General features: G+C 32.2%; 4 protein-coding genes across 6 annotated transcripts in view; 2 read left to right on the top strand and 2 right to left on the bottom strand.

The window, feature by feature from the left end:
* The window catches only part of LOC136029129 (uncharacterized), a 337007-nt gene that overhangs the window by 44823 nt on the left and 274644 nt on the right, over nucleotides 1–17540 (bottom strand). The gene's annotated exons all lie outside the window — the stretch shown is intronic.
* The window catches only part of LOC136029126 (importin subunit alpha-3-like), a 41520-nt gene that overhangs the window by 5831 nt on the left and 18149 nt on the right, over nucleotides 1–17540 (top strand). Inside the window, exon 2 of one of the 2 annotated variants that reach the window (XM_065707203.1) lies at nucleotides 13762–17534. The exons of the other annotated variant lie outside the window; for it this stretch is intronic. Coding sequence (XP_065563275.1) covers nucleotides 14142–15650 — 1509 coding nt within the window. The 5' untranslated portion in view covers nucleotides 13762–14141 and the 3' untranslated portion in view covers nucleotides 15651–17534. Of the gene's footprint in view, nucleotides 1–13761; nucleotides 17535–17540 lie in introns of those variants that run through there. 2 annotated transcript variants of the gene reach the window in all.
* On the bottom strand, nucleotides 890–1648 carry LOC136029663 (uncharacterized). The gene has a single exon (XM_065708166.1). It carries the CDS (start codon nucleotides 1646–1648, stop codon nucleotides 890–892), a length of 759 nt encoding a protein of 252 aa, XP_065564238.1.
* LOC136029662 (protein angel homolog 2-like) lies at nucleotides 3717–11935 on the top strand. Its single transcript, XM_065708165.1, has 3 exons — nucleotides 3717–3864; nucleotides 7130–7231; nucleotides 11340–11935. Exons 1-3 carry the CDS (start codon nucleotides 3717–3719, stop codon nucleotides 11933–11935), a joined length of 846 nt encoding a protein of 281 aa, XP_065564237.1.

Here is a 17540-nt window from a genome sequence, read left to right as displayed (position 1 = left end):
GGAAGAAAAAGTTATAGCATATGCTTCGCGTACTCTTACACCTGGAGAAAGTAATTATTCTGCGACACAACTTGAATTATTATCGATTATCCACCATTTAGAAAAATTTAAACATTACTTGGTTGGACGAAAATTTAAACTACGTTCCGATCATAAAAGTCTTCAATACCTACAGACTTTCAAAAAACCGTCCGGAATCCTCGCGAGATGGATATTAAAAATTCAAGATTTAGATTATGAATTTGAACATCTTAAAGGAAAACAAAACGCCCCATGCGACTATCTTAGTAGGTTTCCAGATGATGCTCCCTTAGAAAATGAAAATGAAGAAATTAACACGATAAAAGAAAAACATGCTCCGAAAAATAAAAATTTAAAAATGCAGACCAATAATTTGGTAGAAGAAGAACACAAAGACAACCCACTATCTTTAAATAATATAAAAATACATCAAAAGAAAGATAATATTTGTGCTGCTCTAATAGAATATTTCTTATAGATAGATAGATAGATAGATAAGTGTATTTCAAAAGCCTAAGGGCCATATACACACAACAATATAAATAAATAACACACAAGCAAGAAAATTAAACAACAGTACAAATTACAAGCACGCACAGAAACAGAATACAGCGCGAAAATTTCTAAACTAACGACAAAATAAGTTAATCATAAAAACGTTTCTTCTTACTAAGGATTAACGGACTTTTCCCCTTTATTAATAATATTTTCACTCTTAACAACCTATTCTAAAAATATTGCCAAGGACCCCCACGCTTAATTGGTCGTCCCATAAATCTTCCGCTTTCCCGATTGAAAGAGAGAGAAAAAAAAGAAGAGAAAAAGAAAATCTTGTGTTTTGTATCATATAACGGGAAAGAGAGAGCACTCATCTTGGAGTCTCATGGTCAAGGGACTGACGGCTCTGACCTTGAAGCCTTCCCAAAGCTATCGGGACCATATCTCTAACACTCGGACCACTTACTTCAATTATTTTCTCATTCTCAAAATCATACGTCAAAATCTTGTCCTGTAAAATTAGCCTTACCCCCCTTAATTTAGCAGGCATATTTTTTGACCTAGCCTCCGCTAGCAGTGGTTTTAACTTATCTCGAGCCATACGCTCTCTTTCCGTGTAGTCAGGGGATATATACAACTTATGACGGCTAAATAGCCCAGAGGATCTCAACACCAAATCTCTCAGAGGCTTGCTAATAAATTTAATGACAACCGGGGGCACGCCATTATTTTTAGAGCGAAGGCGGAAAATATCCTTTATGTCTCGCCTCTCTAGATCCAAATTCGGGACAATTTCATTTAAGCATGACAAAATATCTGACGCTAGACTGGGTCCTCGATGTTTAGGGTCAAAATTGTATATAATCAAATTCATGTTCTTCAATTCTTTTTCAAGAAAATCTATCTTGGACTGGGTTTTCCGCAAATCTTTATTAACAGTCGAGCAGCTTAATGCCAGTCCCGCTATCTCCGATTTAATTGCTCTGTTGGTTTCCTCTACCTTGCAAGAAAATTCCGAAAAAATCGTCTTTAGGCCTTCAATTCCCTCAGCCAAAACCTCTATTTTATTTACTGAGGCTCTTAGACTTTGCATCTCCTTTATCAGTTGTTTTATACCTTCATCGCTCATCTTAGGGTATTAAATATTATGCCAAAATCTTACCTTCGATATGCCTTTCTTATTTACACTCGTACCGGCCTTCGAGCTTTTCTCAAAAATTTTGTCTTTAGTGGCCAACAAAAACCAGATCAAAAAAACTATATCCAAAGGCAATCGTTGCGCAATGAACTAACTATCCAAAAAGTTGAAAACTGGCCAAACAATAAAACTAGTTTAGATCTATATAGGTCAAAGACCTATATCACCTACCCAATGAAATGAAATCCTTTAAAAAAGAAATTGATAATTATTATTACGATTTAGATGAACAAATACTATGTAAAATAATGACCGATAACGATAAAAGAAATCAAACGACCATTATACCAGTGTTACCCCAAATTTTGGAAAAACCCGCTTTTGAATTTTTTCATTCTGAAGTAGGAGGTCACTTGGGAATAGAGAAGACCTTCCATAGATTAAAACAATACTTTTTCGTTGCTTCAGCCTTAACAAAGTTAAAAAATTACGTTAATAGTTGTGAAACATGTAATTTAAGAAAAAATCCTCTAGTCTACCCTAATCCAGGGACAGGAAGAACGCCTACGGCCCGGTTCCCCTTTGACATAGTTTCTTTTGATTTATATGGTACTAGCGGAGGACTACCCATGTCTAATGAAGGACACACCTGTGTACTATCAGTGATTGATCACTTTTCTGGTTTCACTTTTGCTAAACCATTAAAAAATCAAAGCGCCTATACAACGTCGAAAGCTCTCGCTAAAATATTCCTTAATTTCGGTATTCCTAATACAGTATTAAGCGATAACGGCCCTAATTTCGTATCGAAAGTAACTAAGGATTTAATGTCTTTTCTTCAAATAAGTAAATTGGTATCGACCCCCTATCACCCCCAGGCCAACGGGAAGATCGAGAACAGACACAAACTATTCTCTAATATTTTAAGCATTTATACGAAAGAAAATCGCAGAGATTGGCACGAAACCTTACCTTATTTAACAAATGTAATTAATACCGCTTACTCCCAGGTCATTCGTGATAACCCATTCTACATATTATTCGGACGAGACTTTAGAATCCCTTATAAGGAAATTATAGAATCGAGACAATATTATAATGATTCTCGAGATTATAGGCAAGATTTTTATCAATAGAATGAGAAAAACTTACAAACTTGTAAAGCAAGAAATAGAACAATCAAAAAGACAACAAGAGGCCAAAAATATTCCAAATGTTAAGGGTGAACTCAATTTTCAAGTGGGAGATTGCGTTTATTTAAAAAATGAAACCAAATTGGAAGGCAAGAAGCTTTCTAATAGGTACGCTGGCCCTTATAGAATAATTAAAAAATATGATAATGACGTTACATTCAAACTATTAAAACCACAAACGGGAAAAATCTATAAAACCCATATTAGTCGTATAAAAAGGGCAAAATTCACAGAAACATGGACCCCTCAACCTTCAACATCAAATACCTCGGAGGACGAAAATGAACCCCCTCGCTCTAGACTAAGTGAGCTTAAACCTTTTAATTTTAAACAAGGGTATTTTGAAAACAGTAGTGACGAAGAAAAATTTAATGAATTTCTAACCATGACAAATATGGTTACCCCCCCCCCCCCCAAAAAGTACCCCCGTCACGCGGAGACGGAAAGAAGGCGACTCATCTTCCAGTGAAGAGTCAGAAGAATTGGACTATACAATTTCTCCAAAATCACAATTTTTTCCAGATAAAATGTCAACCCCTTACCCCCCAAAACGTTTCCCCGACAATTTGGTGAAACCTATTTCACCAATAGACAGACCTTTATCGTTACATGATGAATTAAATAAGGCTATACAAACTCCTGGGGACATAGAGTCACAAAGGGACAAAGAACCCCAAAAACAAACATTAAGAGAAGCAATGGATATCATTAACTACCCAATTAAGACTAGACAGAGTACATTTTATACTAATCCATCCACTGATGAGCAACAGTATCACGATATAACCGTCTCAAAGGCAAAACCAAAGGACTAGGTATCTTGGAAGGAAACCTTAATGCAAACAATTCCTCACCCCCCGGAAGACATGGCTTTCAAGCGGTGGAGGCACCCCAAGAAGACATTTGAATCCTCCCAAAGCTCCCAAGAATCGTTCAATTCTCCCGAGCCCAGAAATCAACAGGATGAGTCAATCAATAAACCCTCCACTTCACGAGGAGAAGAAATTTACGAAGGTCAGGCTTCGTAAAAAAACCCAGATAAATTAGATTTTTAATAAAAAATCTATCAGCCTTGGGTAAAATAAAAAAAAATAAAAAAATAAAAAAAAATAGTCATTTTTTTGCTAATTGTTAATTGGTTTCGCTAAGAAACCATCCCGTAATAAGAATCCCTAAATAAAAAAGGGTACTTTTCTGAAAAGTTTGATAAACTCCGATTGAAAAATTGGCCTGCTTCATCAAAAAGGGCTCAGTATTGTGAGTAGGTTCCAAAACTATTTTGTTTAACAAGAATAACGAATAAAAAAAAAAAAAAATTTTTTACTAATTTGTTACTATAGTCTACCGCAATAATAAATCCTTAACGCAAAAGCTTATTAACACAACTATAACTAACACCTGCCCTATAGGAATCGCTGTCCCCTTATCTACCGTAAAAACTAAAATATTACAAAACAGAAAGCTTATAGAGACAACCATCAAATAATAGTAAATTAAAACTCATTATTAACCTTAATAAAAAAAATAAAAATAATTGCAAATAGTCAGGCAACAACAAGCGTCTTCGTAAATTGTAGTCATAGCCAAACTTGTTCAAATTTACTTTATAATTGTCATACTCCTTTCGGCATATTCTTAGTTCGTCTCCCTACTATTAAATAAATTTAGTGGCTTCGAATGAATTAACTTTTAGCTAAAAAACGACATTAATATAGCCATAACTTGCAATATCTAACAGACATTTATACTTGGCATCAAATCTACTTCATCCTCCCTGCGGTAATAAGATCGCAATTAAATATTTTTTTTTTAAATCTCATTTGTTTATATATTTTCTCCGTAACTATGGCGAAGGGAATTATAGACACAGAATTTATTTCAATTATTCACGCCAAAGAAAATATAATATATTCGGCCGCTATGCTAGTCCAAGATGAAAACGGTAAAGAAATATACGCGGAAAGTTGGTACCTAAATTACGATTTAACAAAATTTAAACCTCACACGTATAAATTTGGGCTAAAATTAGCTAACACCCCAAAATATCAACCCGCAAGGGGAGAAGTAAAAATCAAATACTCAAATAAAAACAAAAAAGGGAAAAACCTAACAAGTTTACAATTAAAAATAAGAAAACTACAGAAAAAATTTAATATCTGCTACTGGTTTTGCAAGGGGCCGACACAAACTGACCTTCTTCTAATTGATAAATGTAAAAACCCGAAAATATGTTATAAAATCGAAGAAAATGAAAATTGTACTAAATATGAAGGAATTCATCACCCATTAGAAGAAATCCGGCATTACGCCAAATTCTTATACGACCCGAGTACACGAGAATATGCCGTTAAGGGGGATAAAATCTTCTTAAGAAGAAAAAAATTTAAACAATCTAAAAAAGATGCTTACAAAAACAACTTGCCTACCAAAAATTTTAAAATTCTAAAGTACAAATAATATTTTTTAGATCTGTAACCAGAGGGAACCAAATCAGGTAAAAATTCACTCAACTAACAGCTTTTACTAACCGGAGGAAATGTCATATAATAGAACCGTAGAAAATGTTCTAAGACCCCTAGAACCCGTCATAAACCACATACCCTCAAGACAAGACTTTTGGCTCCCAAATAAAACCCAAAGTCTACCAGATCTTTCAAAAATAAACCATGAGACGAACGAAAAAATCTTAGAATCAGCAGTAAAAAATGCAGTAAAAAATTTGCGTTACGATTTACTTCGTTCCTTACTGCACGTTCCAATTATACCTAGTGATAGTTTGATAATTGAAATAATGGTCATATTACTAATAAGTACTTTTTCTCCAGAGGTAATGAGAAAAGACTACGGATACAGGCACAGATTCGCTCTATACAATTTTACAGTACTTCTTTGCTCAATCCCCAAAAAGAAATATCCATTAATCGCGTCCCTAATATGTGAAAATTTTTGGTTAACACCACTTGAAGAAGAAAATTTCGAGCTACCTTGGCCTTCAAAGTTCTTAGAAATACTAATGGAGGTAGATTATAGGCTATTTAACAAAGATCTACTCCTTAAAATCTACAAAAATAACAATATAAATTATTACTGGATTAATAACTCGATTCATCACTTATATTTAGGACAATACAAACTATTAAAACGTTTAATTAGTAAGTTTTATACAATAGACGAAAACATTGGGTCAAAACTAGTAAAAGGAAAAGATATTCTAATATATGAAAAAATAATAAATTGCATAAGCCCGCTATGTTTTCATAAACAACTGATTTTCAAAAGAGTTTGTATTACTCCAAATAACCCCAGTTTAGAGGAGTTGTGCAGAAAAAACATACGCTTTATGATGAAAAAAACCGACATTCACTACACTTTGGCTAACCTAACACTCCCTGAAACCCTAAAACGGTATTTACTACACATAGAAGATATTCATGGAAATAACAACCAAGAATATCGATTAACTTTTATGACTCCACACCTATTAAAATCTGAAATAAATCAAATTTCGAGCCAAGGGCCTATAATAAGTATTTCAAATGACCATGAATTAGATTGTTCAAATTTTATCTAACTAATATCACTTTTAAACAGTGAATTAACAATAAATTAGTCTCTTTTACTCGTTTCTTTCTTTCTAATGTGCAGAGGTCTAAGAAATCGACTCCTATGATTTTACTACTCTATTTCTATACTACTCTATTGTGAGTAGGTTCCAAAACTATTTTGTTTAACAAGAATAACGAATAAAAAAAAAATTTTTTTTTACTAATTTGTTACTATAGTCTACCGCAATAATAAATCCTTAACGCAAAAGCTTATTAACACAACTATAACTAACACCTGCCCTATAGGAATCGCTGTCCCCTTATCTACCGTAAAAACTAAAATATTACAAAACAGAAAGCTTATAGAGACAACCATCAAATAATAGTAAATTAAAACTCATTATTAACCTTAATAAAAAAAAAAATAATTGCAAATAGTCAGGCGACAACAAGCGTCTTCGTAAATTGTAGTCATAGCCAAACTTGTTCAAATTTACTTTATAATTGTCATACTCCTTTCGGGCATATTCTTAGTTCGTCTCCCTACTATTTAATAAATTTAGTGGCTTCGAATAAATTAACTTGTAGCTAAAAAACGACATTAATATAGCCATAACTTGCAATATCTAACAGACATTTATACTTGGCATCAAATCTACTTCATCCTCCCTGCGGTAATAAGATCGCAATTAAATTTTTTTTTTTTAATCTGATTTTTTTATATATTTTCTCAGTAACTATGGCGAAGGGAATTATAGACACAGAATTTATTTCAATTATTCACGCCAAAGAAAATATAATATATTCGGCCGCTATGCTAGTCCAAGATGAAAACGGTAAAGAAATATACGCGGAAAGTTGGTACCTAAATTACGATTTAACAAAATTTAAACCTCACACGTATAAATTTGGGCTAAAATTAGCTAACACCCCAAAATATCAACCCGCAAGGGGAGAAGTAAAAATCAAATACTCAAATAAAAACAAAAAAGGGAAAAACCTAACAAGTTTACAATTAAAAATAAGAAAACTACAGAAAAAATTTAATATCTGCTACTGGTTTTGCAAGGGGCCGACACAAACTGACCTTCTTCTAATTGATAAATGTAAAAACCCAAAAATATGTTATAAAATCGAAGAAAATGAAAATTGTACTAAATATGAAGGAATTCATCACCCATTAGAAGAAATCCGGCATTACGCCAAATTCTTATACGACCCGAGTACACGAGAATATGCCGTTAAGGGGGATAAAATCTTCTTAAGAAGAAAAAAATTTAAACAATCTAAAAAAGATGCTTACAAAAACAACTTGCCTACCAAAAATTTTTAAATTCTAAAGTACAAATAATATTTTTTAGATCTGTAACCAGAGGGAACCAAATCAGGTAAAAATTCACTCAACTAACAGCTTTTACTAACCGGAGGAAATGTCGTATAATAGAACTGTAGAAAATGTTCTAAGACCCCTAGAACCCGTCATAAACCACATACCCTCAAGACAAGACTTTTGGCTCCCAAATAAAACCCAAAGTCTACCAGATCTTTCAAAAATAAACCATGAGACGAACGAAAAAATCTTAGAATCAGCAGTAAAAAATGCAGTAAAAAATTTGCGTTACGATTTACTTCGTTCCTTACTGCACGTTCCAATTATACCTAGTGATAGTTTGATAATTGAAATAATGGTCATATTACTAATAAGTACTTTTTCTCCAGAGGTAATGAGAAAAGACTACGGATACAGGCACAGATTCGCTCTATACAATTTTACAGTACTTCTTTGCTCAATCCCCAAAAAGAAATATCCATTAATCGCGTCCCTAATGTGTGAAAATTTTTGGTTAACACCACTTGAAGAAGAAAATTTCGAGCTACCTTGGCCTTCAAAGTTCTTAGAAATACTAATGGAGGTAGATAATAGGCTATTTAACAAAGATCTACTCCTTAAAATCTACAAAAATAACAATATAAATTATTACTGGATTAATAACTCGATTCATCACTTATATTTAGGACAATACAAACTATTAAAACGTTTAATTAGTAAGTTTTATACAATAGACGAAAACATTGGGTCAAAACTAGTAAAAGGAAAAGATATTCTAATATATGAAAAAATAATAAATTGCATAAGCCCGCTATGTTTTCATAAACAACTGATTTTCAAAAGAGTTTGTATTACTCCAAATAACCCCAGTTTAGAGGAGTTGTGCAGAAAAAACATACGCTTTATGATGAAAAAAACCGACATTCACTACACTTTGGCTAACCTAACACTCCCTGAAACCCTAAAACGGTATTTACTACACATAGAAGATATTCATGGAAATAACAACCAAGAATATCGATTAACTTTAATGACTCCACACCTATTAAAATCTGAAATAAATCAAATTTCGAGCCAAGGGCCTATAATAAGTATTTCAAATGACCATGAATTAGATTGTTCAAATTTTATCTAACTAATATCACTTTTAAACAGTGAATTAACAATAAATTAGTCTCTTTTACTCGTTTCTTTCTTTCTAATGTGCAGAGGTCTAAGAAATCGACTCCTATGATTTTACTACTCTATTTCCGGGTTGAATATATTCCAGGGCACAATGATAGAAAGGCTATGATACAAAATGTATTACTTTTCGACAAATTGTGCGTCGGAAGTTCAAAAAATTGGATTGGAGTACCAATCTAAAAACCATTAAGTTAATGTAACTTAATTTTTTTAGAAACCGGGTGATATCTGCCAGGAAAGTCAAGAAAAATGAGTAACCACCCACCAAACTATTTTTTCGCAATTCAAATCAAAAGCACGCAAGTAAAGATGAAAGCCTTGGAGACACAAAACTACATGATTAATATAGACCCCAGTATATCACAGGCCCTTATACTAAACAGCACTTTTCACGTTACACTAATGGTTATCCACCTAAAATATAATAGTGAAGTCGAATTAACAAAAAATGCTTTCGCGAAGGCAATATCTGCCTTTCAGCAAGAACTCAGTGAGAATCAAATAATACTCGACTTCCAAGGCGTCGGAGAATTTTCAGAACAAATTTTGTATGCCCAGTTAAATAATGAGACCGAATTTAAAGCTCGCTTAAATCCCCTTTTAGAAAGAATTACTAAAGAAATCAGTAAAACAGGAATACAATTCGCAGACCAGGAATGTTGGAAGCCTCACTTGACTTTAGTAAATCTCAGAAAAGTCGCTAGGCTAAGAAGGATGGCAAAAAAGCTACCACCATCAAAAACATCTATTTTTAAAAATATGAAATTTGGAATCGAAACCGCGGAAAGCGTTCAATTCTGTTCAATGAGAAGTCCAAAAAACGAAGAAAATTATTATCAAATATTATCCGAAATTAAATTCGACAAAAAAACCAACTAAAGAAATCTGGAAGAATTGAGAACAAGAAAATATAACAGATAATGCAACTAACAGGTAATATATCATTGCTATAAGCTTAATAATCCTCGACGCCACTAATGGCATAGCAGCTAACCTATATACGTCTTTTATTACAATTAAAATTTCTTTTACAAGTGTAAAAATAAGTGTCTCGAGATGTCTGTAACAATAAGTAACCAAATATGTCCGTGAATAAAACTAACCAATCTAATAATTATAAAAGCCAGTCCTAAAAAAAAAAAAAAAAAAAAAAAAAAAAACCTAGAGTATCTTTTAAATTAAAATCCTTTTTGTGTGTATGCATAAAAATTCATATCTTTTTAAATAATATATATATATTTTCGAAATCAATTTGAAGCTCAATCTAATTTTTATCACCTAAACAGACACAAAAAAAAATTAAAGGACATCAACATGGAAAAAATAAAAAAGCACAAAAATTTAAATCTTACCAAATTTTAGCTTCGTCTTGCAAAAAAAAAATGCCGATTCTATTATAATATAAGTCCTAAAATCTTAAAGTATGAACAACTCAATCCGCGCGTACTAACATTAAAAAAAGCATATTTTGTAACCTGGCAAAATTACAGATCTCTGAAGGGCAAATTTGCAAGTCACGTGCGAAAGTGAAATTCACAAATAGACATTTTATCTAATAGACTCGTAAAACATAAAAAACATACAATGTATGCATTGAATAATAAATAACCCTTAAGGTACGTCTGCTAATGGAAGAATGATTTTTACAACCAAGAAATGAACTTCAATTATAACACCCTACAAACACTTTTTGTATAACAAAAGTGAAAAAAAATAATTACGCTTTAAAAGACCTGTAGCAGTTTTAAAAGAATTTTAAATTATAGCTAAAAAAAAAAAAAAAAAAAACGCCTAGCGGATCTCAAAAGTCAAGAAAAGTTACCACCCATCTTTTGAATTAACCAATTACAATGAAGCTTCTCCGGAGGCATTTAAAGAAATAACCAATCACAGCGATACATCTCAGTGGTAGGTTTAAAATTTATCTGAAACTAAATTATTTTGTCAAATAAATTCGTTTATATTCAAGAAAAAATTAAAAAGTATAATCACTCGATATTCATTAAATAGAAACTATTAGATTTACCTAAAAATCCAGTTAACGCTTAAAAAATTAACTATTTCAAGACATCGTTATATATTTAATAAAAATGTCCAAAGAATGGTTACGACACGCTGAGTCCTTCTGACATAAATAAATTAACACCATAATATTTCCAGATCATCAACTGAATACCAAGCCAAACAGGTAACCTTAAACTTATATACTGCTTAATAATAATACCAATTAACACCAAATAATTAGTAAAACTCAAACAAATCGGTGCTGATTTGTAGTTCAAAGTCCAAAAAACGGAAGGATGGTAAGAAAATGAATCTAACGGAAATTAGAAAGTGGGAAACTCCAAGAAATTGTCAAAGGCCAAAAGAAAACCAAGAAACTCAATCTTTAGATTTTACAATTATGTCATATAATGTACTATTTCAAGGATATATCGAAACAATGCCGTATTTGTACTATAATTGTAACGAAGAAAATTTAAAATGGCCAGATAGAAAAAAAAGACTTTTTAACCAATTCAAAATGTCAAATGCAGATATTGTATGCTTACAGGAAGTGGATGCTGACTACTATTATAATACCTACTTATCGTATTTTCAATCTCAGGGGTATGACGGAGTGTTTAAACAAAAAACCCAAGAAAAGATTGATGGGTGTGTCACCTTTTTTAAAAAATGTGAATTTAGTCTAAAAGAAGATCATTCCTTAGAAATGCTAAAGAATGGAATAGATTTACTTAATCGAGATAACATTGCACTTATTTCTATTCTCACCCCATTTAAGAACCCGGATAAACAGATATGCATTGTAAACACACATTTGTTATACAACCGCAAAAGAGAAGATGTGCGTTTAGCCCAACTCCAAGTACTTCTAGCAGAAATTAACCGCGTTGCTTGCAAAAATACTAACTACCCTCCAGTTATCCTTTGTGGTGATTTGAATTTCACCCCTTCAAGCAAATTATACTCTTTTTTAAGCCAAGGAAGGCTTAAGTATGAACACCTAGATATAAAAAACTAACTGACTGTGGTTCACAAAAAATTGGGAAAACCTTCCTCCCAAAGGAGCTATATATTTCTGATTCTTGTCAATACTTACAAGAACTAAAACAGAATAACTGCATCGAAGAAGAATTTTTTTCATCCGGTACATTAACGCATAAATTTGCCTTTAAAAGTGTTTATAATTCAGATAAATTTCCAAAAGTTCGTTTGAATTCGACTTGTCACAACTTAGTTGACTATATTCTCTACAGTAATATTGACGAAAAATTAAACAAACATGAAAAACAAGAATTAATACTATTAGAAAGACTTCGTCTCCCAACATACAAGGACTGCTTAAAAATAGGACCATTACCTAATAGTCAAAATGGATCAGACCATTATTACCTTGAAGCAAGATTTCGTTGGAATTGCGTATAAATAATAATATACTTTGTTAAAAACTTTTTTATAAAAGACCCTATAGAAATAAATTAATTTAAAATTCTAATTTAATATAATACTATTTCTAGATAAGCCACAACTTAATCCCACAATAACAGGTAAATGTAAATTATATCCTGCTTAATTAATAAAACTAACAAGATACCTATAAGAAGAACAAGGAGTAACCCTAATCTCGAAAAAAATAAAACACAATATAACCTCCTAGACCAAATAAAACCTGGTTCTCACAAAGACTATTATAGTTTACCCGATTTATACAGGTTTAACTATGAATTAAACAAAGGAATTTGGAACAGCTTGATTATTGATGCAGTGAGAAATCTAAATTATAAATTTTTAAGAACACCAATCATATTTAAAAGCTATTTAATCAGGGATGTAATAAATGTAATATTAAATTGTCAATTTTCAGAAGAAGTAGTTAGGGAGGGTTATGAGTATATAAGAAAATTTTCATCAATAACATTTAAAACAATACTTGACAAAATTACCAAGAAGAATCACCCCCTAATAGAAGAACTAATTATCGAACATCTAGATGTTTTTTGTGATATAAATGACTTCACAATTATCTGGCCTTTACATCTCATATTAATATTAGCAAAAAGAGACTTAGAATCATCTATTAAATCAAACTGGATTCTCTCAGTTTACAACAAATACGTCAATATTATAGAAAATGAAATCTTAGAAGAATGTCCCGTATTACGTAGAGAAGATTACGATGCACTAAAGAAACTAACGGTACGTTTGTACAAAAATAAACAATACTTATGGTCAGAAATCTTTCCAGGAACAGACATCATCGTATCCGAAACTATAGTGGAAAGTGTCGATCCTTCTTTTGGTTATAAATTATTAAAATATAAAATAAATTGCAATATAACTAATCAAACAAGTTTAAAAGAACTATGTAGAAACAAAATACGGACAATTATGCAAAAATTTAACATTAACCATACATTAGAAAGTTTTAAAATACCAAAATGTCTTGTAGATTATCTTATGTATATTAATATAAAAAAACAGCGACCATATACTAGAAATAAATTTTAGAACCAGTGAATCTTTAAAATCAGAATTTAAAGAAATTGATGAAAAAGGACCTATCTTTAATATAAATAATAAATAATCGGTAAAAGAAAAAAAAAATTAGTTACAAATAGTAAACTTAAACTTTAATTTAAAGAGAGGAGAGTAACATAATTCCTTGGAGAAGAGAAAATTAACTTACTTTATACGGTTTGTGTTATATACTAATGATATTAACACCTAATATGGGTGGAAGTGGTAAAGGAAAAAAAAAAATATTAAGGTTACATAGCTCCAACAAAGATTAACCCCCCCCCCAAAAAAAAATCTTATTTACGCTGATCACTGAAATAATTCTTCTAGAAATAATGAAGTTGATAACAATATTGATGACCCTGTGCGTCCATTCCAACACACAAGACATCATAAAACATGGAGTGATTTTCAAGCATGAAAACTCACTTCTGACCAGTAACAACGCGTGGAAAATATTTATGAAACTAGACCCTAAGCCATTCGAAACTTTATTCCAACAAGTAATACGGCTAGAGAAGAACACCTATGACTAACGGGAATCAATCTTTCAATTTCTAAAATCAGACAAGGGACTGCAAGCAAGCAAAAGCAACCACAAAGAAAAGAAAGATATACCTTCCAAGAAAGATATACCTTCCCTTACCTATCCATCTCCTATCTATCCCAAAGTCAAAATAAAGAAAGTAATTGATGATTTTGATGCAAAAATGGCAAAAATTGATAAAGCTATAGGACTCGGAAAAGCCATAGAAAATAGAAAAAAAAGATCAGTTAGCGAAAACCAAAATTTAGATACCAATAAAGAGACTCAAAACATAATTAAACCCAATAAGACCCAACTTAAACAAAGCAAATTTTACGATGGACAATATGCATTATTAAACGAATTGCCCACAGTATGGAATTTCTTCAAAGAACTTTGGAATGGACCAAAACGAGCTATCAAATCTGAGAAAAAAACCTTACAAGGAAAAATAAATTTGTCAGAAATAAAGCCAACAGAAGTTGAAAACACACAACAAACCGCTGCAATTGAAACCCAAACAACAAACATTGTATCAGACCTTGTAACACGAACAAATAAAATACCAGAGATAATAAGGGGTATAGAAAACATTGAAGTGGGATCAAATTCCACTAAGGGAACCAGCAAACCGAAATACAAATTTAAATGTCAATATTTCTGTAGAATAATAAACGTTACAACAGAAGCTACCAAAATAAACACGACCTCCCATATTCCACGTATTACTTCTAATACCGAAGAAAACTTAAACGAAGTAATGAAGACTTCTAAGAGCACTTCAAGAAAATATGAAACAACGACGTTCTGGAAATACAATACTCAGAACGAGGAAACAACAGCAGAAACTGAGTTTACTCCAACAACGATCGAAACGGAACTTACCCCAATAACTGAAATGGAAGAAACATTCCCCACATCCAACCCCCCATTTACTGACCCACAACCAATAGAATTAGACACTTCAATATCAGAAATTACTACAGAAATTGCCCCTAGTGTACTAGTACCAAGTAGAAATGATAAAATTTTAATAACAGTAAGGCAACCATATCGGTCAACTAGTTTAATTTGGACGTCAAAGAAAAAAGGCAGAATAGAAGTTAGATGGCAAATCCCTTTCGTCGACACCGATTATAGCAGAACAGAATGCATGGAAGGGGACAAAAAATGCCAAGATCAGTACCACTGGAGAAAATGTTGGACTATAGATGGTAAAAAAACTTGCGCACGACTAGCCATGGCTGACGAACCAGCGAAGACTGAATTAGAACCCCTCCCGGAATTAACCATGGAAAATGCTCATAAAATTTCAACCCATCAGGCCTTCCTCATATTATATAGACAAAGATTGGAAGCGTTATTTGAACTATTCAATATAGAAATACAAAAACTTAAACAAAGCACAACACGTATATTCGAAGTATTTTTCCGTAGGAGTAAATATAAAAGGTCAACAAGTTTAATCCCAATAGTAGGGGAGCTTGCATCTCGATTATTCGGTTTGTCAACCGAGGAAGATTTGAATATATTGAGAGATAATGTTAAAAGGCTCAATACAGCCATGAATACAACGCTCCATGTACAAAAAATACAAGCAAGTATAGCCAATTATCAAAAAGACAAAATTGAGGCCATTTCCAAAAAAATCTCAAGAACGGTCAACACAATGAATTATTTAAAAATGAAGTAGACAGAGTAATCTCCGATTCTAGCTTGACAATGGTATCACTCGACATTGTCATTATGTCTTTGTTGAACTTAGCTACTGATGTCAGTAAATTTGAATTCGCGTTATTTGAGTTAACAGGAGGAGCCCTTTCTTACGACTTAGTAGATCCCTCGGACCTTAAGAACATCCTAAGTGAAGTAAAAACTCACTTAACATTTGGTCTCCACTTACCAGTAGAACCAGAAGTCGCTAACTTGTTTTTATATTATACCAAACTAAAGGTGCATATCACCGAAATTAATGAACAACTGTTTGCTGTCGTAACAATCCCATTAATTAATCAACAGTCCATATTTGATCTATACAAAATATCTACTTTTCCAATTAATATTAAAGAGACCAATTCCTTCATGAGCATTACACCTGAAGCAGAATACATGCTAATTGATCAAGACAGAAGGAAATATGCACTAGCCAATTCACAAGATTGAAAAGAATGCGTCTCTTTTAAAAATTTAGTCTGCCAACTAACGCTACCTATATATAATGTAAAAATCGGATCTTGCATATTAGATCTCTTCCTAAAGGAATCACAACAGCAAGATATTCCCAACTCATGTGATGCTTTAGTAGGAAGCACAAAAAGAGAAATCTTCATCAATTTACGAAATGACTTATGGCTTTTTACAGTACCTAGAAAGACAGTAGGAACTCTATCATGCTATAACAATACAGAAAAAATTGACCCCAGTTATCGAACCGAAATACTATTACAGGACGTTGGAACAATAACAATAAAACAAGGTTGCCGACTCGTGACAAAGGAAACAACTGTACAAACACCTTTGATCACAACTAGCACAAATGTTGTGAGCCCAAAAATAATAAATTTCCAAGGAATAAATTTGTCTTATAAGATACCAAACATGAACAACGAAGAATCAAAAATATCAATTTGGCCCAAAATAGAGAAAATTAAGGGTACTATGCAGCTAGCAAAAATAAAAGAGGCATTAGACCTACAAATACCGTTGTTCACGACAGAAGACCAAAGACTAAAGTACGTAGAAAGTCAATATGGATTATTCTCGCCAAATTCCTGGTACAATATAATAATAACCATATTTTTGGTATTTCTTATATCTCTAACAATAAGAGCGCTACTCACAGTAAATTATGGAAAGCTCTTGAGACGAAAAACGATAAAAAACGATGCGATTGATGCTCAGGAAATGCATCAACTAAACCCTACAGCCCCGGATGATATTTAAGCCATAATAAAGGGAGGTTATAACAGTATGGGAAAATCGAGGTCTTTTCCCATATATTCATATATCCAGTCCCTACTTTAATAAATATTGTTGGTGTATTACAGCTAGAAGGCTAAGATACGATTTAATTGTATTTCTTTTTGGCGGAATTACATCAATAATATAAATATTTGGCAGAAAATTTTTATGTAAGATCTAGACCTCTGACAAGTTTAATCACTTGTCCCTTCTTAATTTAAACAAGAGAATGGAGGTTGTCTCTTGTAATTTTCGATATTGTGTTCCTAAACTAAATATTCCTAACGCATGGCAATAGAGAGGCTATGACGCTAGAAATAGACGTTACTTTTCTACAAAGTCTTGCGTTAGGAGTATAAAGAATTAGAAATATACAAAAAAAAAACCTCCAAATTAATCATGTGCTTAATCAATGCCTTTAAACAGTGTTACTTGTTTAATCACATAATCATATGCTTATCATATAAATGTCACAATAATTAATGTTAATCACAACCATCGTTTTTACAATTATATACTTTTGTTACTATTCTATTTAATAACCATATGATTCTGCCTAGAAATTTTTTCATTACAGAAATTGGCAATTGGCCAACATTACGTTATGGTCGAAAACTGGAAA

This window comes from Artemia franciscana, chromosome 7, assembly GCF_032884065.1.
Source record: "Artemia franciscana chromosome 7, ASM3288406v1, whole genome shotgun sequence".
NCBI lineage: Eukaryota > Metazoa > Arthropoda > Branchiopoda > Anostraca > Artemiidae > Artemia > Artemia franciscana.
Note: the sequence above shows the minus strand (reverse complement) of the source record. Positions and strands in the feature narration are given on the sequence as shown.